The sequence below is a fragment of the Rhamphochromis sp. 'chilingali' genome (genome assembly GCF_963969265.1).
Source record: "Rhamphochromis sp. 'chilingali' genome assembly, chromosome: 19".
Classification (NCBI taxonomy): Eukaryota; Metazoa; Chordata; class Actinopteri; order Cichliformes; family Cichlidae; genus Rhamphochromis; species Rhamphochromis sp. 'chilingali'.
Genome location: NC_137946.1, coordinates 8,443,208 through 8,468,010, shown reverse-complemented (window position 1 = coordinate 8,468,010; position 24,803 = coordinate 8,443,208). Strand labels below are relative to the sequence as shown.

Here is a 24,803-nt window from a genome sequence, read left to right as displayed (position 1 = left end):
CTGACCACATTACAGCCTTCAGCTATCATGGATTTGTTTTAATCTTTATCTTGAAATGAAACTATAAAAGCTGCCCAAAGTCATAGCAAAACTTCCAGTTGGTTGAGAAAAGTGTATTGTGGGCATGGTCATTAATAATATTTTGTTATTTATGTGACACATAATCACAAACACTGATGTGAGTGAAATTATACTAATACATGCATGTAGTAAACATGTTGCATTTCATATGTATTGAATGGGGCAGTCACATTATTTGAATTGGCGGTTCAATACTTTCACTTGGAAAGACAGTAATAGAAAAAAAACTTGAATTGCATTTTTTTGTGTGAAGCTTTCTTAACATGGTGATATTTCTATTTAAATGTATTTATTTTGAAAGTGGAATGTTTCTATGTTGTCCATACACAACAGAATAAAATCAACCAGACTTTAAACTAACTGTGCTGTTTTTACCTACTCGGTTAAAGGGGATTTGTTCTGACACATAACAGATTGAAAGCTGTTTAAGCGTACTCTGGCAGGACTTCCCGGCTCTGTGGAAAGGTGATAGAATAAACGACCAGCGGGCGGTGGTTAACGATAGGTACAAATAAAGCTGAGGCCACAGAGGTGCCGGTGTCAGAAATGTGACTGAGGGAAACAAAATATGTGAACGAAACATCCTCACGCATTTCACCCCATCAACTCCACCGTGTGTGAGATCTTCAAAGTCACCTGCGAAGAACTGTCTCAGGTGTTATTGGTGTTGGTGTTATCAGTGGACCCACCATATAGGAGTTTCAGTGTGTGGATACCCCCATAGACAGCTGAACCTGCTGTCCCAGAAAAATGAGGTTGTTTCTCTTTTTATGGAAACCATCACCACACATTATTCAGGAAGGCAAATTAATTTACAGTAAAATGGCTTTAAGTGTGCTTATTTTGCAGATGGCCTTCCGCAAAACACCCCAAGTGAAAGTGATTTTAATCCAGTATGTCTTTTTTCACAGTGTTATTTTGTGATGAGTAATTGTACTTGTGTACAGGTAAATAAACTTCTGTTGTCTTTTCTGATGCTTTAATAGAGGGACCTTAAGTCTAAATAGCATAATTAGGTTAGTACACCATCCTCTGTATGCAGGCATCATTTTTTCAGGTATTACTCCATGCAGTCTTCCTCCGTGTAGCACTGAGGGATGGCTCTGTGCCATCTAAAGCTCATCCACGCAGTCATGGGTCAGATCACCATAAAAGTGGCAACAAAACCACTCCCTTAACCATGAATTATATTTAGAGCACAGTGGTATGTAGGCTTAACCTGCATCCTCACTGGACTCCTCAGCTGCCACTCAGTTCAACAGAAACACCTCTTGACAGCGAGGATTTTAGACTTTTCTTCTCACAGGAATGTTTTCATCTGTGCTGAGACAAGACAAGGGGTTTAGCTGTGGTGGCTTGTTGAGGACTGGGCATTGATAAGGTCAGAGTAGGAGGGAGGGCACCAAGCAGAATCCCAGAGAAAACTGCCTGAGAGAAGTTTATCTTTGGTGCTGCAGTTTCCTCAGCAGCTCAGGAGAACATGGCCTCGCTGTGAAGTGAAGAGGTCAAGTGACTGAAAGAAATGAACTTTATCAGGTAGGTCTTTCTTAATCTTTCTGGGATGTTACTATTGCTTCGCTAGCAGAATTATTATGAAGAAAAAATATGAAAGGAATTTTGAACAGAGTGAAAGAACTCCACATTCAGCTGTGGTAAAAGAAGTTGATCCATGTGACCATGTGACCATATGGATTTAAATTTTTTGATTTGTTTTTTGATTTTTTTAAAATAATCACTCAGGACATTTTTAAGTATTTTTTTCAAGTTTATTTCTTTTCTAAACCGTAACAAATATGATATGAGATCTAAACTAGACACCTAATTCTGGAGTCGGAGTACTGTGTCACAAGATCAGCGTCGATCCTGAGAGTCTCACCCAGGCCGCTCCGGGGCTATCTCTCAAACACAACCATCTGTGTCCCTGCACTTTTTATCAGATCGTTCTGACAAACATTTATGAGTACAAACGGGTGAATTCATGATCAGCATTCTCTGGGAAAGTTGAACGTGGGATTTCTCAAGACCAATACTAAATGGATTCATCATACTATATGAATTAACTACATATCTAAACAGTAAAGCAATCAAACAGTTTACACTGAATGTGTGTTTTGTTTTGTTTTAAAATTAAATGTGTTTAAAATGTAAAAACCTTGAGATGAATCAGTGACATTAAAACTGCACTTGACTGATTTTATGTCGTGTTCTCACATTTAAATGTGTGGCACACTCCTCGTCAGAATTTTTAAAACGGTTCATTAAAAAAAGTCTGAACTGCACTAATAGCAATGTTATCAGTTAGTTATCCAACATGGTATTGTATACTGCAAAGTACAAGTATGACAACATAGGGGAATTTTAGATTTACATACAAATCAGACTCATGTACCCTTGACCCTGTGCTATGGTGGATTATTGTGCTATACACAATAACATGAAAAGGAAAGTTCTGATAGGACTCTATGTAGTCCTGCAAAAAACTAAATGCACCTTCCCTATTTCCACAGGAACTGAGAAGGTAAATAGCAGCTAGATACTACTAATAATACGTCTTTAAATGAATAACTAATTAAATAATCATCAGCAAGTGGGACCACCTCTGTAAAAGTAGAGGTTTTGGTAGTTTTAACACAGTGCCACACTTCCCTGCATGCCCAGGTGTCAAATGTGAAATTTTATGATATTTCATTTAGAAAAGGACCAAACTTGCTTGAAAGGAAAAAGCCTTTCTGCAAAGAACCTGGCAGCATGCCTTAGGTTTGCAAAGTTGCATCTTTGCAAACCTAAGCAAAACCCCTTATACCAGTTGTCAAGCAGTGGTGGAGGGGTGATGATTTGTGCTTGTTTAGCAGCCACAGCCTCTGAGATCCTTGTAGGCACTGAGATGACCATGAACTCCTCTGTATACCAAAATATTCTAGTGTCAAACGCGAGGTCATCTGCCTGACAGCTAAAGCTTAGCTGAAATTGGCTCATGTAACAGGACGATGGCAGTCATTCACAAATGTGCATGGAAACGTTCTTACCCTGAGCAAAAAACAAGTGTGCACTCAAAATCTCTATCAGAGTTATGAAACGTTGGCAATGGAATATTTTGTTCTTACCCCCATGGATATGTTCTGAACCAACAGGGCTTATGCAGTCTCCATATTATCTGCATACTGCCATGCTCCCATTTCTCTACACAGAAAAATATGTTTACCTGAAGGTAAATTAAAGAAAGTGGAGACAATACATATTTCCTCATATAGAGATTTAGAATTCTGATTAACATATAAACTATTGTATGAACAAAACAAGCTGGTGGGAACGTTTGCTGAGCCTTATTCTAATTTTGCATGTGCAAATATGACAGCTAACAATCACCTTATAAAAGTCCAGTCAGTCAATCAACTAATTTGTAAATATCATCATCATTTCATTTACTAAAGCTTATCACGTTGTTTTTATGGTAATAAGTGGTGATATGGTATGGTAATAAGTTACTTGACAGGTTAAGTCTGCCATATTACTTAGTTTATTCAAATAAAACATTTCCCCCTCTACTTACAGGCCTTTCTTCTGGTTTTGCCAATAAAGCTGAGGGGACAGTTGTAAGACGGTATGGCTGACTGGAACTTGTTAGGGAAGCTGCTGGAAAGTGCTCAGGAACACTCCACTGTAGTGGGTAAAGTCTGGCTGACAGTGCTGTTCATCTTCCGCATCCTGGTGCTGGGAGCTGCTGCTGAGAAGGTGTGGGGCGACGAGCAGTCCAGCTTCACGTGCGACACCAAGCAGCCGGGTTGTCAGAACGTCTGCTATGACACGACCTTCCCCATTTCTCACATCCGCTTCTGGGTGATGCAGATCATCTTTGTCTCCACGCCCACTCTCATTTATCTTGGTCATATCCTTCATTTGGTCCGCATGGAGGAGAAGGAGAAGCAGAAACAAAAGGAGCTTGAAGACCAGCAGCAAGTATTCTGCCATAAGGACAAAAAGCCCTCAGTTAAAGACAAACAGGGCCACGCACGTTTACAAGGTGTGCTACTGCGGACCTATGTCTTCAACATTATTTTTAAGACCCTGTTTGAGGTTGCGTTTATTGTAGCTCAGTATTTTCTATATGGGTTTGAGCTCAAGGCCATGTACACCTGCGACCGCTGGCCTTGCCCAAACATGGTGAACTGCTACATCTCCCGCCCCACTGAGAAGACAATCTTCATCCTTTTCATGCTGGCTGTGGCCTGCGTCTCACTGCTGCTCAACCTGGTGGAAATGTACCATCTAGGTTTTACAAAGTGCCACCAGGGTCTTCGTTGCAGGAGTTCAAAAGCCGCACGTGAAGGTTCCAAAGCCCTGAGTGAGCCGGTCATGCCCTTTGTCCCAAACTATAACTACTTTGGAGGTCATTCTGCTGTGCCTGAACTTTTCCCTACAGACTCAAAGTACAGCATGCCAGAGCCAAACTCTGCTTACAGCCCCTACAACAGCAAGGTGGCCTACAAGCAGAACAGAGATAATATGGCCGTGGAGAGGAAAGGCAAAGCGGAAGAAATTGATACAAAGGGGAGAAAAATCTCCAGTCCTGTCCTTGAGATGTCCATCGAAAATCAGCGTAGAAACAGTCAGTCAAGCAAGCACAGCAACTTCAAGAGCAGGATGGATGACCTGAAGATCTAAGAATCTACTGAATATTAATGCAAGAAGACTCAGGAAAAATTGGAGACACCAACATGTAATAATATGTAAAATATGAGTGTGAAAGACGTTAGAAGAAAAATGAGGTAAACACAAAGCAGATAAAAGGCTGGAAGCCAAGATTTAAGAGCACTCAGGGAGACACGCTGGAGGCAGAGCATGTGTAAAGTATTGTGATTATCATGTGAAAAATAATAACAGCAGGCTTCAGTGAAAACATCTTACTTCTACTTAACTTCAACTGGAGGTTGAAGCCATTTCTTAGATCAGATAATCTCCTTATGTTAGTAACAAGGAAGCTCATAAGAAAAGAGCAAGTGTTTAGAAAGCTGGTTTAACCTCATGACACTATTTTACTTTGTTTCCACTCTGAGTCTGACAGATACATGACCAGGGGTCCGTTCTTCGTACGTCGCTTACATCCAAGATCAAATGACAAATCCAAGATCAAATCATCGCGCTAACTTTGAGCTCGCTATTCCGGTTCTCCGAACACACCTGTTGTTGACGATTAGTATAGCTGGATGAAGTAATGTGAGATCACTGGGTGGCTTAACAGGGGCTACGCATCGATAGTAGAAACATTGATCGGCAACCCTTTGATTGGTCGGCGAAAATGTCGAAGGAGCGCGCTCGGTATTATTCGGCAGCAGAGCAAGAACTCTTGATTGAGGGATTTCAGGAGTTTCAGAGTTTAATTAAAACGCAAGGGAACACTGCAAAGGCTGCAAAAGCAAGGAGAGAGGGCTGGCAGAAAGTTGCTGACAAATTAAACTAGTAAGTAATTTAACAATAATAATAATAATAATAATAATAATAATAATAATAATAATAATAATAATAATAATAATAATAATAATGGATTGGATTTATATAGCGCTTTACAATGCCACTATTCATTCACTCTCACATTCACACACTCGTGGAAGCAGCTACGGTTGTAGCCACAGCTGCCCTGGGGCAGACTGACTGAAGCGAGGCTGCCATATCGCGCCATCGGCCCCTCTGGCCATCACCAGTAGGCGGTAGGGTAACTGTATTATATTATATTATATTATATTACATTATATCCTCTTTCACATTAGAGCCACAACAGGACCCACTAGAACATGGGAACAAGTAAAAGTGAAATATAAGAATATTCTACAGAATGGTAATATTTATCACTTATATTGCTTTTAGTCTCTTGAAAAGAGAGCCTGAAATAATCTGTTTGTTTGTTTATAACAGCAACCAAGAAAAGGGCAGAGCAAAAAAAGACAGGTGGTGGTCCTGCACCCCCTCGTCAACAAGTTGGTTAAGTAAATAATACTCACGGGAAAATCGATATCTCTCTATGAGCACACTGTCGCACTGAGCTAAAGGATCCTGTCTATCCCGCAATATACGCGGAATTCTGAGGACTCTCCTTATCAATCTTGCACCTTCCGCAATGGGTTGCTCGCGTATACGGACAGGACATGGCTGCGACAGACTTCCCAAATCCACCTTCGCTTTTATAGCCGTGGTCTCTCATCTTGATTACACGAAGTAATTTACTATTACTACTCTAAAATATGAATTACATCTGAAATAATCAAATACATGAAATAGAATGATTAATAGTACATTTCCCTTTTTTAAGGAAATGACCTGTATGTATCTGTATGGAATCAATAAAAGGATCAAGTACTGCATTATCTTTAGTTACATTGATAATATTTATTTATGGTAAAACAGTGGTAAAATATCGCTGTTGCTTTCGTATAAATGAAGCGGACATACCTGAGTGGCCGCGATCTAATCCTGTTTACATAAAGTAAGCCTGCTCCCGAGCAGGTTTACGCTTACGGATCTGTTGCTATGACAGCAAGTCCCGGATGAGCTTCGGGGAACCGAATGATCCAGGATCACGCGAAATCGTCAACAATCTCATCCAGCTAACTCACTTAGCGCGGTACGAAGAACAGGCCCCAGGTAACTCAAAACTTTTTGTTTACAGCTGTATTACCTAAATGAGTACTGTGAGATGAGAATAGAAGATAAAATAAGCTATACTGGACTAATAAAAATGTTTTACTGAAAGAAACTGTGGTTTTTCCCATGTTATTGATTGTTGCTTTTATTGCTTAAATTACTGCAAAAATATTTGCTTATTGATGAGGATTTAATACAGAAAGTACTTATGCTGGGATACAGGCTTCCTTGTATTGTATTTGTGATGTACTTTGATTAAAAGCCCCAAAACAAACAAGTGTTTTTTCAAAATCCCTGTTTCAGAATATCAGATGTACTCAAGGATCAAAGTGGGATTTCTATGTTTCTTTTAGCATAGTGCTTCTGGGTTAATTAGTGCTCATTTTGTCTGGAAATGTATTTGTACTCTACTATCGTAATTAACTTTACTTGGGTGGCTGTATCTCAGGAGGTAGAGCAGGTCACCTACTGATTGGAAGGTTGGTGGTTTGATCCTTGGCTCCTCCAGTCTGCATGTCAAGTATCCTTGGGCAAGATACTAACCCCAACTTGCTCTCCGATGCATCCATCGGAGTGTGAATGTGTGTGAATGTAGTTAGATAGCACTAAGTATAGATAAAGTGCTTGTGAGAATGGGTGTGATTGGGTGAATGTGGCATATTGTATAGAGCACTTTGAGTACTATACTTTGAGAGTAGAAAAGCGCTATATAAGAATCAGTCCACTTACCATTTATTTCATATTTTACTATTGAGAAGCACTTTGGTGTACCTCTGGTCTTTAAATGTGCTATACAAATAAAGTATTGATTGATTGATTATTTGATTTGACAGGTTGCAGAATTTTAAAACTGAATTAAATTTTTCTTTCTTCTTTGTACAGTTTGTGATCAGGTAATACGATACTCACTGCTCTTTGTGAATTTTCACAAGATAGTGGGAAAAATGTTTCATCACTCATCCAAATGACTTCTTCATTCTCAGAATTGAAGTGACAAATATTTCTCCCACTGAAAATGTTACGTCCAGATGAACAGAATCAACCTTTTGGGATTTACTTACCTGGATGATTGAGCATAAATCAAAATATATTTCAATTTGTTTAGCAAGACATCAAGCCTTTTCGTAATTTGAAAAAATAAGTATATAAAAACAAAAACCTATATTGATGTCACATACACACTTTTGCAGCTTTTATAGAATGCAGTCAATGATTGTGTGATGCAAATTAAAGTTTTAGCCATACAAAATGTATTAATAATCTCACAGCACAGCAAATGTCACAGTTCCAGAGCCAAACAACAGCAACTTGACATTCATGCAGGCCTCATATGAAATGAGTAATACTACAGGGATTATGAAACCGTTCATTCACTTAATTTGTAATTAATATGTGCATTATGTTTAGATTTCAAGTATCTGGAAAGTGTGATCGGCAAAGTTTGGTTTGGATAGTCATGGCATTGTGAAGGTTTTAGTCTTTCAGTGGATGAAGCCTGAGAAATGGTTTGCATACATCCAAGGCAAATCCTTACAGGATATGGTCAGTGGGGCAGTTTGCTGGTGTACTTAAAGTCTTACTTAGTTTAATCGCTGAATACTATGCTGCTCTGAGTGTTCGAAGTTAGCCTATGATGCAACATTTCAACATTTGAATACTGATGGGAACTGGGGGGTTTTCTGTCCAAGAGCTGTGTTGCAATGTTAACTCAATCTGCAGTATATCAGTGCAGCCCTGCTATTTTCTTTTACAAGAGGCTGTCACATTAGCTGCTCGGTTTCCACCAGCTGCACCAAGACATACAGATTGAGGACAGTGTGGATGGACCCATTTCCAAAACACATGCCATCATACTGGTGAGAGCTATGCTTCAAAGGCTTCCTGTCTCCAAGCCCAAAATAACTCACTTGCACACTTGGGGGAGGATTGTGGGTGAAACTGTGGGTAGGGAACCAAAATAGCAGTCTGTTGCAAACTAAAATAAATACAGAATAGACAGTTCATCAAATTATGAAGCTGCACGTATGCTTGGTAAATCATGATTCATTTAGCCAAACACTGATTGGACTTCAAGGGCAGTCTGTTCATTCATTCATTCATTCATTCATGCATGTATTTGTTAAGAACTGTAAATATTCAGTAGCTGTAAATGAAAAAGTTTTGTAGTTTATTTGATTTGAACTTTTTATCATATGTATTTTATGATCACAAGTCATACTGAGAATGATCATATTTTAAACATCAGCAGCATCATGCTGGTTTAGCCATGACAAGGGCATGATCTAAGGCTAAGGCAAATGTTATAAACCAAAATAAAATCTCTCAGATTTCCAAAGCAGGAAAATCTTCCTTGACAGACCCAACGGGAAACTGAACAGGTGACAGGGGTCATTAGGTTATGAACTTTGGGCTAACAACCATATGCAACCAAATCTCTGAGCCAGAATAGTATGCAGAGACCATTCATTATAGAGTGCCACTGTTCCTCATAAATCAGGCTGACAGTTCACGCTCTTGGACAAGTCAAGGATGGGACCTTTTACTGCAAAACTGATGACTTATTGTGGGCCTTGTCATATGACCCTATGTTTTTATGAATTCATGCTGTGTTACAGACCAGGCTTTTACACTAATGCAAAAGACTCATATCATGCTTCTTTTTCTGAAAGTCACTAAAAGGTGACCTTCAACACCCCAACATACTGTACATATCATGTAGGAGGCCAGAAAGTAGGCAACTGTTTTGAGCATGCTCTACTGTCTAACAGCATTGTATTCCCACCACACACCAACGCTTTTAAAGCACTCATTTACTGTTCAAGAAACCGTGTGCATTATAGTATTATATTCTTGTAAAATAGTTTATTTATGTTGTTTGTTGGTGTTGAGGAAGAATACTAACTAACTAGAATATTGCTGGGCAATAATTGGACATATGTAAATATTTTTGCGCATGCTGTGATGGTTTCAGCTGTTTTTTATTTGCGTAATGAGAAAGTTCCATCTACATCTACAGACCTCAGGAGAAAATCTTGCCAGGAAGTGTTTTATTCACAATTACATTAACACATCTCCGCGAAGTGTTATTGTATGGAAATCTTTAACCCCCTATTGTCTAGCGTACGATATTTGATACATGCAGGGCTTTTTTTTTTTAGACTTCTGTCGTCATCACCCCCCCTCCCCAAAAATATAAATAAATAAATGCACAATTAATTTTGCAAGTAATTTTTTTTAATGCTAGATGTACCAAATACAATAAAAATTAATTAACTTGAATGGACTCACTGGTTATATTAAAATATGGAATATTTTAATTTTTATGGAATATGGAAATGAAAATGTCACTAATTTCTTTTAAAAAAATTTTTTAAAAAATGAAGATTACATTTTTAATAATTTTTTAATTTTAACAAATATATTTCTTAAATATTCAAATAAAGTATTTATTCAAGATGTTTATTTATTTTCTGTGACATTTACAGTGTTGTTTATCTGTCCCTCCTCCAACTCTTAACTGAAATCACTGGTGCATTGACATCAGCAGCAGTGACTGATGATTGTCAAAACCATGTTGTGTTTTGTAGCTTATAAAAATGCTGACCCTTTTTGCTTATGGAGATTCTTAATCAGTTATGATAAAAGACTGTCTTCTATGCCCTTTTGCAAAAATAAACAGAACTATCCCCATATGGTATCACACGGACTAAAATAACCCGCACAAGCTGAAGCTCAAGTGTCATGAATATGAATTAAATGAGTGTAAGTCACGTGTGACTGTGTGTGTGTGTGCGTGTCACATTGTGAGCAAGAATTAACTGTGGTCACTGATGATCATTCATAGAATCTTTACTCTTTATTCTAGTTCATCTGTATGAGAATAAAAAATATAATCAAGCAAGTAAACAGAAATATCTCAGCATCAGATATTGTGCAAATCAAACATTCAGTCAAAAGCCATAAACAACAAAAGCTGTAGACGATGAGGATATGGTTAACCATACTTATTCAGCAGTAGCAGCTGGAGTATTATCCATGCCAACTGTATACACTCTCATGCTTAATGGGAGAACTGCCAGCATGCCAGAGAAAGACTTCCAACCCTCTGAATTCTTCCTTCCTCCCAATTCGTGTACTTTCTATTATTTTCCCATGAAAAAGTATTACTGCCACCATCATTTTTCAGAAGTGACACCTGAATAATTATGGTTAGGAAACAGTGCACATCAAAAAGTTTCTCTTAATCACTGGTCTAGCAAAAAGAACGATAAATCAATCCTTGAAAGCATACTTTTTCTCTTCACTTATCTTTAACAACCCATCAAGTAATCAAAAATTGGCAAAGCATGCAATAACTCATAATCCATGTAAATCCTTTTACATTAAATTGCAGGCAAACAGTCAGATTGAAGCGTCACGCCAGGTCAGAGGTGATGTGACCGCTATAAATAATGAACTGAGTGGCTGATTTGAAACATTGCACTATGATCAGTTATTGATTTCTCTTGCTGAGACTGTCAGTACTGTTTCAACTCTCTGGTGAGCGCCGAGGTCACTCATCAAGCTTTGGATTTAAGATCAATGTAGCGTATTATGATAGCTTCATTGCACTGATCATGTAAATCATTTTAAGATCAACTCCAATTAGAAACGCTTATTATCAGTTAGAACAACTTATGCTATGAATATAAAGCATGTCTAAATAATGCAGTTATTACACAAAAAGCACTTATGATTGGTCCCTAAGTCCTAAGTTTAAAAAAAAAAAAAAAAAAAGCACTTAAACAGGAAAATAAATCTTTCCCATCATATGACAAAGACTAAAATATAGGATATAGGAAACAGAGGACTGCAGCTGCACTTAAGAAGCATCTAAAGCACTGTTTTTAAAAACACAGGCAGAAAAAAAGCTAAAAGTGTATGAATTTGGCCCCTGGAGATGACAAGCTGTAGCTGAAGCAGTTACAACCTCTCTGAACTCACGCTTTGCAAACCTGGCCAAAACACAGCCATTTCTAAAGCTTGTACATCTCAAACAAGTGCAAATTATTCACAGGCTGAAAGTATAAGAAGAAGCAGCAGAAAATTGAAAATTATAGTGATTATGCTGTCTCTCTGTAGCAAGCAGTAATGGCTGTTTGTCAAAGGCTGGCATAATGTGGCAACTCCAGTAACTATGCTACACATGCTTTATGTTTTAGTGTTACAGAGAAGATGCAATCTGTGTATCACATATATTTTGTAATGTCCCAGATTGAAAAAATATCCCTTTCCTCCCGTTCATTTTACACAAATGTCACCCTGAGAGTTGATAACACAAAATGTCCTTCAAACGGTTTAAGGTGTCTGCAACACCCTCCCAGCTTCTATATATTAGATTCTCATTCAAACCTTATATATACATAATAATCAAACAACTACTGAACTGACCTTTATGTGTACAATGCCGCACTAACAGGAGCGTAAAATCCTACATTTACGGACGTAAGCAAACGACACATTAACCAATCACGCTGTGAATATCAGACACAGTTTTAGAGGAGGCAGATTACTCACCTGCAGCTGCAAGGTGGACATTTTTTTCCCTTTACATGTTTTCAAGTATGACCCACATGAAATCCCCCTAATCCTGACATGTTTACCATTTTTGTGTGCCGTTTTTGGAGGAGAGACAGATGTGGCAGTACAGCATCCTCCTTTGTACATTATTGCAAATGCACCTACAACTGCAGTGTAACTTTTCATGTTGTGACGTCTTCACTCCGATAACGAGTGAGTTCATTTCCTGGCTACCAACGACAACACTGCAACTCGTCTTCAAACAGCCATATTACTGTTTGCTTCATGCCTGCGTTAACTAAAAAGCTGCACTCTCATAATTTATGTTTAGAGCAAAACGCACACTATGAGACACTGACGTCAGAGGACACACTACCATTTACAGTAAATTTCACTTTACAGCAGTGATAGCTAATTTGAAAGAGAACATACATGGAGATCTCCAACCAGAGAATCCTCTTGCAGACTCCATCATGCGGTTTACGTCATTTATTATGTACGTGGACTGGAGAGAGAAGGAGAGGGACAATCCTTTCTCTCGTGTTAATGGAAATTAGCATCTTATAAAGCACATCACTAAACTATTTTGTTTTTTTCTTAACAGAAAATCTGAAGAAACTGTGGCCGAGTGAGAGAGTGCATTTGAACATTAAAATATACTGCACATTAATGACCTATTACAGAATAGTGTTTGCACGTGTTTTATCAGTCTCTGATGTTCTTCATCATCTGCGTGACAAACAGGTCTCTGATGATTCCTCCTCATGTGTGATCGGTAGATAGTATCAGTAGATAGTAATTTAACTCTGTGTCCCACTAAATCCACCACCCTGTTCAAGTGGAGAAAGGAAATTCATGGAAACTTGTAGGTTTGAATCACAAGCAAAGTGTTAGTTCACTTATTGGTCTTTGACTTCAGCTGGGCGACCTTAGCTTGTCCCAGCTTCATCTGAATATCAACAGGCCTCTCAAAGAAGCTGACTATGGCCGGTTCATTGAGCAGAGATGCTAGGACCTGCTCGAAGGAAAACGACCACTCGGTCTCTGAGAGGTCTTGACTGTTGTGGGAGCTGGAAGTGTCAGAGCTCTCTGGGGTTGTGGAGGACTCTTCAGTTGAAGACTCCTCGCCAGCAGTGGTATTGGCAGGCTTTTTGGACTCGGGTGGGCTGCTCGGCTCCTGCAGCCTCCGCCCCACCTCTTCCATCCTCAGGAGGAGGCTGGTCACATGAGCCACGGCTCGGTACAGTGACTCCTCCTCGGGATCACCATGAAAAATGTTGTACAGGGTCTTGGAGAACTGGATGAACTGAGTCTGCGATGGAAATGTGGGGGGGAAAAAAAGTTAAATGAGTCAATTTATTGTGAAAAAGATGAAGTCACACAGACACAACAAAGCATGGTTTGAATTACCTGATTAATTCTGGGCAGGTCTTTGATGGTTTCCTCTTTCTTTAATATTTCATTCTGCCATTGTTTCAGATAGGCCTGCAGGTCAACCTTCCCTCTTCCTGTCAGTTTAATTGACAAACTTAACTGTGTTACAAGAAATTATAATCCTTGCACAAATCCTTGTTGGAGCCATTAATCATTTGTTATAAATTTGGGTGTAATATTACCTCTTTCAGGGCTTTTCCTTATCACACCATCTTCTGGAAGATCAAAGGCTGAAACAGGGAAGCAGCATATAAACAAACTGTAGAGAAAAATGCTTCCACGCAAGTGTTAAGACAGAATTATTGCGATATTTAGTTAGAAAAGAGGAAATTAAATTGGAGTTTTGAGGAAGGACAAGAGGTAGCTAACCAGTGAGTCTACTCAAGTGAGAAGAATCTTCAGTCACTGGAATAAAGTGCTGGATTCTTTGTTCCTTTAAGTGTAAAGGACTACCTGTGAAGGCTAAAAGATATTGTCTGTAAGTGCACTGAAAGGAAAGAAAAGACAAAGGAGAAAGAATTCACAAGAGCAAAGCAGAGTTTAGGGCTAGATTTACTAAGCCAGTTTGTTTCAATGAAAACATTAATTACCAAGAGCAGCACAAAGGAGTCAACAACGCATGCAGATCTGATGAGGATCTACTACCAATCAAAATAATGGTCTAAAAGCAGTTTTTAATGCATATGGTTGTCTCTTATGAGAGAAAGAGAAGCAATTCAGATCTATGGAAGACAGCTGAGGGAGAATCAATGAGAATCTGATTTAAGGGTGAACTCTGGTACAAACTGATGGAGACCATTGAGTGATCATGAAGGTCGAAACAGCATTCTTTTTGTCAGCTCAGGTTTATAACCACATTAAGTTGAAATTTGTGTACAACAGCTGACCTAAGGCTGTAAACAAACAAAGCATTTACATTCAGATTCTGGATGAGCCATGTGTTAAAGTTATTATGCCACCTCCATAAAGACACAAATTTCTCTGAGGTTTTGAGCACTATTTTTGTATGCCATATGAGACTGGAGCAATTTATTAATTGCCACTTTAAGCTCTGCTCCGTTATAGCAAAACAGTAGAGCTGAGGTCCAGAAATATAGATCTAAACATGCTTTTTTCGGTGATGAATACATTTTATCCTTTGTATGATTTCCTTCTACATTGTTAGTAAATCTGGCCAATAAATAAAGAACGCAGATGTTAAATCCACACAGAGGTATCCGATTTTTAGATTTAAAAATAGCTGTGTATAGAATTGTTAATATTAAACATGCTACAGTATTATTCCATGCATCAAAAAAAAGAAACACTCGAATTTTTCCTTTTTTTGCTCCAACCTGAGCCACGTCTACATGTGTGTGCATGTTGGTTTAAATGCGTAGATTAAACAACTCCCATCACAAGCCAGAAATGTAATATTATTTTCCTGATAGCTTTGTGGTGCATAAGCCTAAATATTGCCACATAAGTTACACATTGCACTCCTCTCAGCAAAAAGACCAATACCAACCTCTGAATGCAAACTAATTAAGAATAAGTGGAGAAAACATTTCCACCGAATTTCCAACAATGAAAGTGTCCTGAAGTATAAAATGCTACAGAGCATAAAGAACAATGCAGACCTCCACAGGGCTCTAAGTTAAAAAGGTACAACAAGACATGCTGCGGTCACTACAGCCAATCACAACAGAGCTAACGTAACCGAGTGGTCACTGCTTTCCGCCTGAAACTGATAAATGACTAAAGCTGCTCCACAGCTCTTCTGGACTGAAAAACCTGCAGCGTCTCAGCTCTGAAGAGGATATGGCTCCAATCATTTCAATGTAGAGTTTGGCCCAGTTCCAGTCCCTCTTATTCATACAGAGGAAGCAAACAAAACAGCGATCAGTGCACAGGTGGCAAATTTGAAGTGCGTCTCCACCATCTTGTTTAGACTGTGGCACCAGGATGTGACCTGTCCTTGGTGCTGAAGCAATGTCCACTTTCCATGAGACACAAAATAAGCTTTGCTGCTTGATGTTCACAGGCCTGGCACATCACAAGCGGTGACTCAGTGCTCATCTGCTGCTAAGCTGTCAGTTGTAATTTGAGCAGCACAGTCTCTCTTTCTGAAGAAACTAGCCCACTGCTAAATGCCCTCACAGCTCCTTAGACCTGTTGTTGCCATGACAAACTCTTTCACCCAGCATACGCTATTCTTACCCCTGCCTTCAACAAGCATCACGCACATAAGAGTCACACATTCAAGGACACTTTCTTCCCCGAGGCAATGTGCTCACTCATCAAATGCTGGGTTATAGGCTGAATTATTGAAATGACAACCCGTGTGCATTTCAGCCCTGCAGACCTCAGACTGACGTAACTATGTGACCTTTTATTTCACTTTGGGCTGCTTCTGTCAGTCTGCTGCTGCAGCGTGCATCAACTATATAGATTCCAGTCTGAAAACATTTGCTGCATTTGAACCTAAAGCAGTTTGTCATCACCATAGACACTGTGTGAAAGAAAGAGGTCAGAGGTTAAAGACAGTGTTGTGTAGTTTATGAGAGGCAGATGAAAATCAGATAGCAAAATAAAGGGCACAGGGCCATGAGAGAGAAGTTAACGATCTAGTCTTAAACTGAGATTGGTTTTATTAGTTGTTCATTACTTACCTGGTGGCAGGTGGAGCTTGAAGAGAAATTTCAACTTATTTGTGAAAGATCCGGTGTATAAAGTATCTATGGGAGACGCAAAAGTTATAGTTTCAGCAGTGGGGACACTGAGGTTAAAAGTTTTACTAGAACAGAGCAGAGAACCAACAAATGTACCAAGGGCACAGCAGAATTCTTTAAAGTTAATGAGACCATCCTGGTTCTCATCTATCAGGCGGAAAACCCAGAGGGAGAGGGTGCTCTTGATGCTGCAGAAAGCCCAGGGCTCCAGCAGGGAGAAGAGCATGCTGAACTGTTGGAAACCCAGCTGGTACTGCTCCAGATAGGCCAGACTGGGGTCATGATGGAGCAGAGCTGGGCTGTTCATTGTCCAGTAGCAGCTGAGGAAATGCTGCCTCTGAAAGTAGATAAACAGAGAAGGAAGCATGACCTGTCCATCTTTCTTATTCTAACAAACAGTTAAGCATGGTGACAATAAAGATACAACATTGAAGTTCATGACTCACTTTGAATAAATTATAAAGCTCGTCCAGTTGTGAGGCACTGAATCTGACATCTTGGGACACCACACGGATCTGAAAACACATTTGACCTCGTTATTAAGGCCACAGTAATATTACAATTCAATCTATAAATTACTTTCACTCATATTTTTCACACATATTGAGAAGCCTGTTCTAACTCGGCAGATGTGTTCCTGGTGACCAGAGTAAATGCATAGGCAGGTCTGACATCATTTGTAAGAGCAATTCTCATATTTTGCTCTAAAGACCTTTTATAAGTTATCTGTTTCCCCTAAAATGACCGCTGCCTGCTCCATTCTGTATGCTGGGCAAACATTGATGGCCATGTTTGTTTGGATTTTGTTGTAAGAACAAAATTGATATCAATGCATTCTCAAGCCTCCCATCCCTATTTTTACTTGTCACAACTAGGCACCCTAATCCAGGTCCTGCAAACAGAACTCTGAAGGGGTGAGGGGGAAATAAAATGCAAGGCAGCCAATAAGTTTTCACTCATCTAAAACTGCCACAAAAACCTGAATAGATATAAAATATATAACTTGTGTAATACTGTGTCCGAACAGGCACCTGTACTAGTTACTCTAAGCTTACTTACCACGTTTTGCTTGGTTGTGTCCTCCAGTGTTTGAATCACATATAGTTTGTTTCTTTTCCGTGAACTCTCAACTTCCTCTGAACGAATATTTCCATATTTCTGCAAAGACCGTCACAACTTAGTTTTATTGAGAGAAAAAAAAAAAAACGGTGGGGAGGTTGTCTCTAATCGGTCACAGACTGAAAGAGCAAAGTTATACCTCATAGGCCTCTCGGATCAGCTCACTGATATCTACGCTGATGTGAGATGCTTTATCATTATTGCCTACTGAAGCTTGCTGCACTGTCGGGGGCAATGGGCTGTCTTTGTTTGTCACACTGTCAAAAAACCTGGAACAACACCAACAGACAAAGAGGGAGAGTATTATTTACAGTGTAATAATATTTAAAAGTCTCGGACATGCATAATTTTTGCATTCACAGACTTGTTGAGGATGGTGACAGCTTCTGCATCATCGTGGCAGCTGATCAGAGCCTCCATGTTGTAGTCCAGCACGGCCAGGCCAAGCTGCAGGATGGCTTTGATTCCATCATAAAAAAAACAATCCACCACGTTCACGGCGCTCTCTATGGGCAGCACACTGATGAAAAGCGTGAGAAACCAGGACAGAGACACGGAGGAGAAGAAGCTCAGGTCTGTCATGTGTTCCACCAGCTGGGGGAGGTTTTCTCTAATCAGATCTTCGAACACAGCCTGGTCAACCAAAGCACCTGACAAAATATTTTCATAGTGAGACTTTGCTCCTGGCATAATTAAAATGCCACGCTGCCAGGTATCCAGCAGAAGCCAATCTTTCCACTCTTACCAATAATTCGGCGGTTGAAGTAATCTGGCAGCATCCTCTCACAGACGGCTACCAGCAGCCAGAAAGCCTCCTCTTCTTTTGCATACAGCAGGAGAACCGAGGTGAGAATGTTCATAGCCTGAACAGGAGAGAAATAAACAGTATGGTTTAATAGGCTTCTCCCTCCTCCTAAGTACACAATGGTATAATATATCATCACAAGAGGCAAGGGAAGGACATATTTCAAAAGTTATTTTAAGTACCTGGCAGTATCCAATTTTAGGGTTCCTGTAGGCATAGGCAGTAAGGACTCTGCGAAGAGCTGAGATTCCTGTGTCGCTCTGAAAGGCCGGGTGCTCGGGGAGAGAGCGGTGCAGGTCTCTTTCAATCTCATCTGTAGCCAGAGTGCTTGTGCCCAGAGACTGTTCAACCAGCTCAGTGTAATAGCCGGGGTGAGTGGCCATGTCGTTTACAGCCCCTACAGAGTGTACAAAAAAAAAAGCCCCCACTCGGTTTAAAGTAAAAAAAGCACTTCAGTAGATGAAACTTTGATCACACAAGGCTTCATTAATCACTGACTGATGCTGCTTGTCACTATACGGGACACGGCAACTTTGATGTACAACCTGAGAAAAGCATCCACAGCTCTCCCCTCAAGGCCTCAGGAACGCCGCGCACAATCAAGTCTCGCGTCTTCCTGGTAAAGAACATACTCGTACCACGTCCATACTCAGAGAAATGGATGTTCCAAGACTGCTCCTTCATCTTCTCCTTAAGCTGTTAACCCAGAAGTATCAGAAGAAAGTTTTTCAGTTTGAGACATGATTGTATACATGCACTTTCTATGTACCACTGACCAGTTGTTTTCTTACATTCTTTCAAAATAAGCATCTGGAGGCATTACAAGATGGCTACTGAGGGAAAGGCTGTGCTTCTAAAAGGCAGCACACACAACAGTGCTACTAACAAAACGTGTATTTTTTTTAAATTCATGTGTACTTCATCTGATTTTATAACAACACCCAAGAACTAACCAGTCATCCACACTCACAGCAGACAGTTTCATGAGCCCATCTGAACCACAGAAACCCATCTGGATCTACATAAAGTTCCAGATCTGTCTGACATTATTTGTAATACCTGAGCAGACTTGACCCTGATCAAACTGTACATAACAGATGTGCTGTGTTTACACTGTAAATAAAGCAGCAAACCAGTAGTCATTATTATACTTTAAAAGGACAAAGAGCAGAAGTTGTATTCAATAATCCAAAGATTGCTAAACTCATTTCCTCATCAGGGGATTAACCATGCTGTGTCAATCAGGAAGACATAAATAACATAAAGTCTGTATGTATTTTACCACATACTTCAGCTAAGAGGATAGATTACAGGAGTCACAGGTTAGATGCCTATGAACGTTACAGTTTCATTTTGACTTTGTAGATTAATTGAGCTTGTTAATAACATGTGCAAATTGGACACTGATGGAGTCTTGGTTATAGATTTCCAATAAATGGTAAATGGCCTGCATTTGTATAGCGCTTTACTCAGTCCCTAAGGACCCCAAAGCGCTTTACACTACATTCAGTCATTCACCCATTCACACACAGGCAATGGCAAGCTACGTTGTAGCCATAGCTGCCCTGGGGCGCACTGACAGAGGCGAGGCTGCCGGACACTGGCGACACCGGGCCCTCTGACCACCACCAGTAGGCAAACATGGGGTACCTTGCCCAAGATACTAACCCCAACTGCCAGGAGGCAGCCTGGGATCGAACCACCGACCTTCTGATTCGTGGCTGCCTGCTCTGCCACCTGAGCTACAGCCACCCCACCAATAATAAGTGCATCCTGTTTAGTTCTGGGTAGAACAGCTTTTTACTTTTTTGGGTATGGGCACAAATCCAAGCACATATGAAGATGTCTGCTGCACACTAGAACATGCAGATATATGCATGTGATCTGGTGATTTTACGCAAAAGGCCAGTAAAAACAAATCAATTTTCATTCGAGCAGATGAACTCTGTTGTTTACCATTTTGGGATCAAGGTTTTCAACATCCTGGGGGTGGAAAACAGTCATGAGAGCCTCGGTGCTCACGGCCTTGCTGCTGTCTTTCTGCCCCACCATTAAAGTTACGTCCTCTGGATTGTCCTCAAAGTGGTTTATGAGAGACTGACATTCTCCCCGTATGGCCTTCATGACAAAGACGTTAATCATTTTCAATGTCAGACAGCTCTGCAAACTACAGGATGACGTTTAAAGAGAAGCAAAATGGCACAAATGAAACAATCACAGCACATTACCTCTGATGAAGCAGAGTGCTGTGGGCTGGCACTAATCCCACACCTACTACGGATTGTATTGGCAAGCCGCTGATAGTCCCGCACCTCAGAGAAACGCAGCGCCCTCTTGCCGCGCACACACACCGTTAAAGCTCTGCTGCTGGAGTCTGGTTTCTCAACGTTAACAACCTAGAAGACAGAAATAAGGAGACAGACGGTCACATATGAGGTTTTCTGTTGTTCATCAGGTTGTTGTTTTTTTAGTTTTTTTTAAAGACAAAACACTTTTTGTTTGACTTTACCTCTCGCATTGGAATAATGACATGGCATTGACTTCCATCCTGACTGGCAAAACACAGGTAGTTCTCCGACAGACAAATCTTGCCAAGCGTGTTAAAATGGCTGAAGGGAACCCACAAGAAGCTCTCGTGCACCTCTAACAGGTTTTCCTCTTTGGGAAGCCTGAAAAATGTCCTGAATTGCTCACTCTTTGCATTAGCTTCTAGCCCTCTGTGGAAACAGAAGAGCACAAACATCAGCCTCCAGCCTCTATTCACATCAGTCATCCATTTACATGTATTTCAAAATGATCCACACTGCTTAAATATTATTATAAAATAACAGGACGTGACTCCCTTGTCGACTGGGATCAAATGAAAACAATGGGAAAAGTAAACAAACATTGGAACTGTCTTTAAAGAACTGGCACTGGCAAGCTCAGGCGTGACTTGGTTGGCAATCCTGGCAGGTCACACCAAACATAAACCCTATCTGACTCAAGTCATACTTTGTTTTCTCGGGTTCTTTAACTTTGCATCTGGCACTAACAGGATCGTGTGAAGCTGCACTGCACAGCGTACAAAATATTACCTCTTTGTAATCTGCAGCGGGTCAGACAGCGCTGGCTCTCTCTGGAAGGACTCTTTATCAAAAAGACGCTTGATGGAGTAGTCAGCCAACTGTTCCATGATAACGAACGTTTCGTTCAGGTGCAGCAGCATGGAGAAGTAGTGATCCTCTCCATGAGCCAAAACATGGATGCTCTCAGTCAGAATGACATTAGAGGTTTTCTCCAGCCTCCAAAGCTCATCCCAGGAGATGACTAGTTTAACTGCACAGCATTAAAAAAATATGAAGTAGTTAAATTAATTGCTGGAAACAAAGAAAAAAATAAATACAATTATTCTTAAAACCTAAAAAGCTGTCATTACCTGGAACAAAAGAACTACTAAAAGATTCTGAGGCCATAAAAACCCACTATGACAGCAATTAGCAGCTGTCACACCCTTTATTACCACCAATCAACTTTCTAAAGACAGGCAGCAGCACGTGCTATGAATGGCAGAGAAATTGCTTACCCTCAGCTCCCAGAAGGTATGAATAGAAGCACAGGAAGTTTGTGCTGAGGTAGAGCCAGCCCTGGCAGGGTACTTTTCCTTTCCAGTAGCTGCATGAGTAATATGTGACCAGCTTTTCCTCTGGTGGCAGCTCAAACCACTTCTCAAACCTCAAGTGGGCTTCTCGAAACTTCTCGGGATCATCCTCCTGCACTAAGCATGTCTTCCCCTCTTCTGCAATAAGACCCTAAAATGTGACGTACACAGGGTTACTGCAGACTGTTTATATATATTATGGATATAATAATAAAGCAAGTAATCAACATTTCTGGGGATTAAAAAAAAAAAATAGGTCTTCCTAAAGTCTCACTCTAATCTTGCCCTGTACAAAGCTGGTGACATCTTCGCTGGAGTCAAAAACAGAGAGCGTCCTCATAATGTTCTGCTGCAGCCAATCCCAGTGCTGAATAATCTCCTCTTTGGTGACACCTGACCAAATGTTAAGAGGAAAAAACATAATACTAAGGTCAGCTTAATCGAAGAAATGTTGCAACAACTAGAGAACAGACAGCAATATTGACATGAAAATGCAGAGGGGCGTACCGCATGCTATTGACCAGTACACTTGTGAGTCTGGCGTGTGGTGCAGAATGCGATAAGGGGCCACTTTGGAAGTGGAGTCCAACACAGTATCCAGGGTTCCTACAAGGAGGCCTGTAGCATAAAGTACAATGATGTATAAAAAAAAAAGATAAATATCAGATTTACACATGAATCCTTATAGAAGCCTTCAATAATTTCTTGCCCTTCAAAAATGACATAAACAGAACTGTGTGCTGAATCATTTGCCTTTAGTTAGTCTGTGCAGGACTATCCAGTCATTGTTCATAGCTACATCTCAGACTGTGTTGAACGCATACTGACAGCGGAAATGCATGATCCCCCAGGTCCTCGTCAGGCCTAAAATTAGCTAAATCTGTTACCTCTACAACTTCTTTCTGACGTGCCCTCCATGAATAATTGACAAGGTCGAAGTGAAACCACTATCCTATGCATCGCGTCAGCATTAGACAGGCCACCCTGCTGAACACCCCCAAATATGCTCTAACGATGAGCTGCCAAGTAGTAAAGCATTCAGCAGATCAAACAAACACACTTTGCAGCGCAGAGCATGGTGATACTTCAGGTGTAAAGTGCCGTTTGCTTTGGAGAAGGGGGGGGGACCATACTATTTAACCTCTATTATCATTAACCCTGACAGTTAGGACATCAGTACATTTCTAGCCACTGACAACATTATTAACAATCTAGTAGATGGTAATAGATAATCTACAAAAGCTGGATGTATTAGAAGTATTCCTCTGAGTTCCAAGTTAGTAAAGAAGGTCTTGTGGGTTAAACTGGAAACTTACTTGGGAGGAATTTAAGGACTTGATAAACTTGATGTTGTATAGTTTGCAGGAAAAAGAAATTATTTATACACACTGTGTATATATAACGCTACATTGTGACTACTCGAGTGAGCATCAGGGTCTCTCCACAAAGTGGCTGATGCATTTACTATCTGGGGAGCTGACACAGCAGTGACATTACAATTGCCCAGGTTTAATTTCTAGCCTGTGTGAGAAACAGGTGCACTTGTTCACAAACTGACCCAGCTCACCAGCAGAGTGGAAATGCCCTTTTTAAACCAGGAAAATCAACAAGCAGAATACTTCTGCTTTTATGAGTTGCTAAATTGTTGGGTGACACAACAATCCCTTAAAAAAGTGAATACAGCCTGTAATACAGGCCCCAAGGAAATGAAATCAGCGGTGTAGTGTACAGACCCCCTCGTCCACTCAGCTATAAGAAACATGAAACAAACCAAACGGGCCAATGAACTGACACGTACTACGTAAACCAGCTGTTCAGTACCTAAACTGACTCACGTAATTTGGACCCATAGCTCAAACCTGTTGCAAAGACGCTTTTCCTTTTCCCCGCCCCCCCTCTGGGTTGAGGAGTAGGCTGTGTAACAGCACCCGCCCTAACAGTGGCAGACATCTAGTTAGCTAGGGAAATTCTCCGCGAGTTAGCCAGCTATTAACTTGCGTGTTTCCTTGTGGTTTGTGAAGCCGCAGCAGCTGTCCCGAAAATACGATATGACAACAAAACCGCGAACATTACCTGTCAAACCGCCACCACCTTCTCCGTACCCTCGTCTCCTCTGCAGCACGAAATACTCGTTATCCTTCTCGGTGACCCACAATTTAAAAGCATTTTTCAGCAGAATCTCTTCGGGTTTGAGCCACATGGTTCTAATGTCGCCAAGTTATCTGTCAAACCGACCTGACATTTCACAGTTATCTCTAACGTACCCCGACAGCAAACCCATGGACATTTGTTTGCGTCCGAATCCCTCCCTTCCCACGTCGACAAGAAATGCTGCCAAAAGTGCAAGGCATTGTGGGATTGTAGTTTCTGAGGAGAATGAGGGGCTGTAGGCGGGTGATACTGCAACAGCGCAAATATACTACAGAACTGTGTTGTAAAAGTTTCCAGACATCTACAACGTCTTTGCTGATCTTTTTTATTTTTTGCCTCACAAACTGGATATTAAATATAGTAAAACAAGTATACCCTGTAAACCCTGTAAGGTGTTGGCACTATACATCTACTGCATTCTCCCCATTCTTCCAAATGTAAAATTTTAAAGAGAAAAATGTCAATCAAATTACAAATATTTCATTAATGAAATGCTAACGCATTCCCTCCACTTTCTCATAAAACAGTATGAGTCATAACACTGATTAAAAGAGATTTGCAGTGTAAAAAGATAAAAGGTGGCATGGGGGTGGGATCAACAGGAAGTCAGAATATCTGATCAAAATAAATACAAAATCTAAAACTGTTGTACAAAAAACTGCACTCT

The 24,803-nt window shown here is 40.3% G+C and overlaps 2 protein-coding genes across 3 annotated transcripts; one reads left to right on the top strand and one right to left on the bottom strand.

The window, feature by feature from the left end:
- Positions 1–1,387: 1,387 nt before the first annotated feature.
- On the top strand, positions 1,388–6,082 carry gja2 (gap junction protein, alpha 2). The gene is made up of 2 exons (XM_080866508.1): positions 1,388–1,617; positions 3,634–6,082. Exon 2 carries the CDS (start codon positions 3,685–3,687, stop codon positions 4,741–4,743), a length of 1,059 nt encoding a protein of 352 aa, XP_080722634.1. The 5' UTR covers positions 1,388–1,617; positions 3,634–3,684; the 3' UTR covers positions 4,744–6,082.
- Positions 6,083–10,560: 4,478 nt separating this feature from the next.
- On the bottom strand, positions 10,561–24,296 carry tbc1d8b (TBC1 domain family member 8B). Of its 2 annotated transcripts, XM_080866059.1 has the most exons (21): positions 24,059–24,296; positions 22,493–22,603; positions 22,260–22,378; positions 21,911–22,136; positions 21,423–21,663; positions 20,855–21,062; positions 20,574–20,741; positions 20,302–20,463; positions 18,891–19,041; positions 18,528–18,742; positions 18,286–18,403; positions 17,905–18,190; positions 17,680–17,809; positions 17,481–17,579; positions 16,868–16,936; positions 16,518–16,758; positions 16,362–16,427; positions 14,080–14,172; positions 13,893–13,940; positions 13,687–13,784; positions 10,561–13,588 (listed from the first exon to the last, which is right to left on the bottom strand). In XM_080866059.1, the coding sequence occupies exons 1-21, from the start codon at positions 24,183–24,185 to the stop codon at positions 13,172–13,174; spliced, it is 3,393 nt and encodes a 1,130-aa protein (XP_080722185.1). In that variant the 5' UTR covers positions 24,186–24,296; the 3' UTR covers positions 10,561–13,171. The 2 variants fall into 2 exon arrangements, with proteins under 2 accessions (XP_080722185.1, XP_080722184.1); XM_080866058.1 differs by lacking the exon at positions 14,080–14,172.
- Between the last annotated feature and the right edge of the window lie 507 nt (positions 24,297–24,803).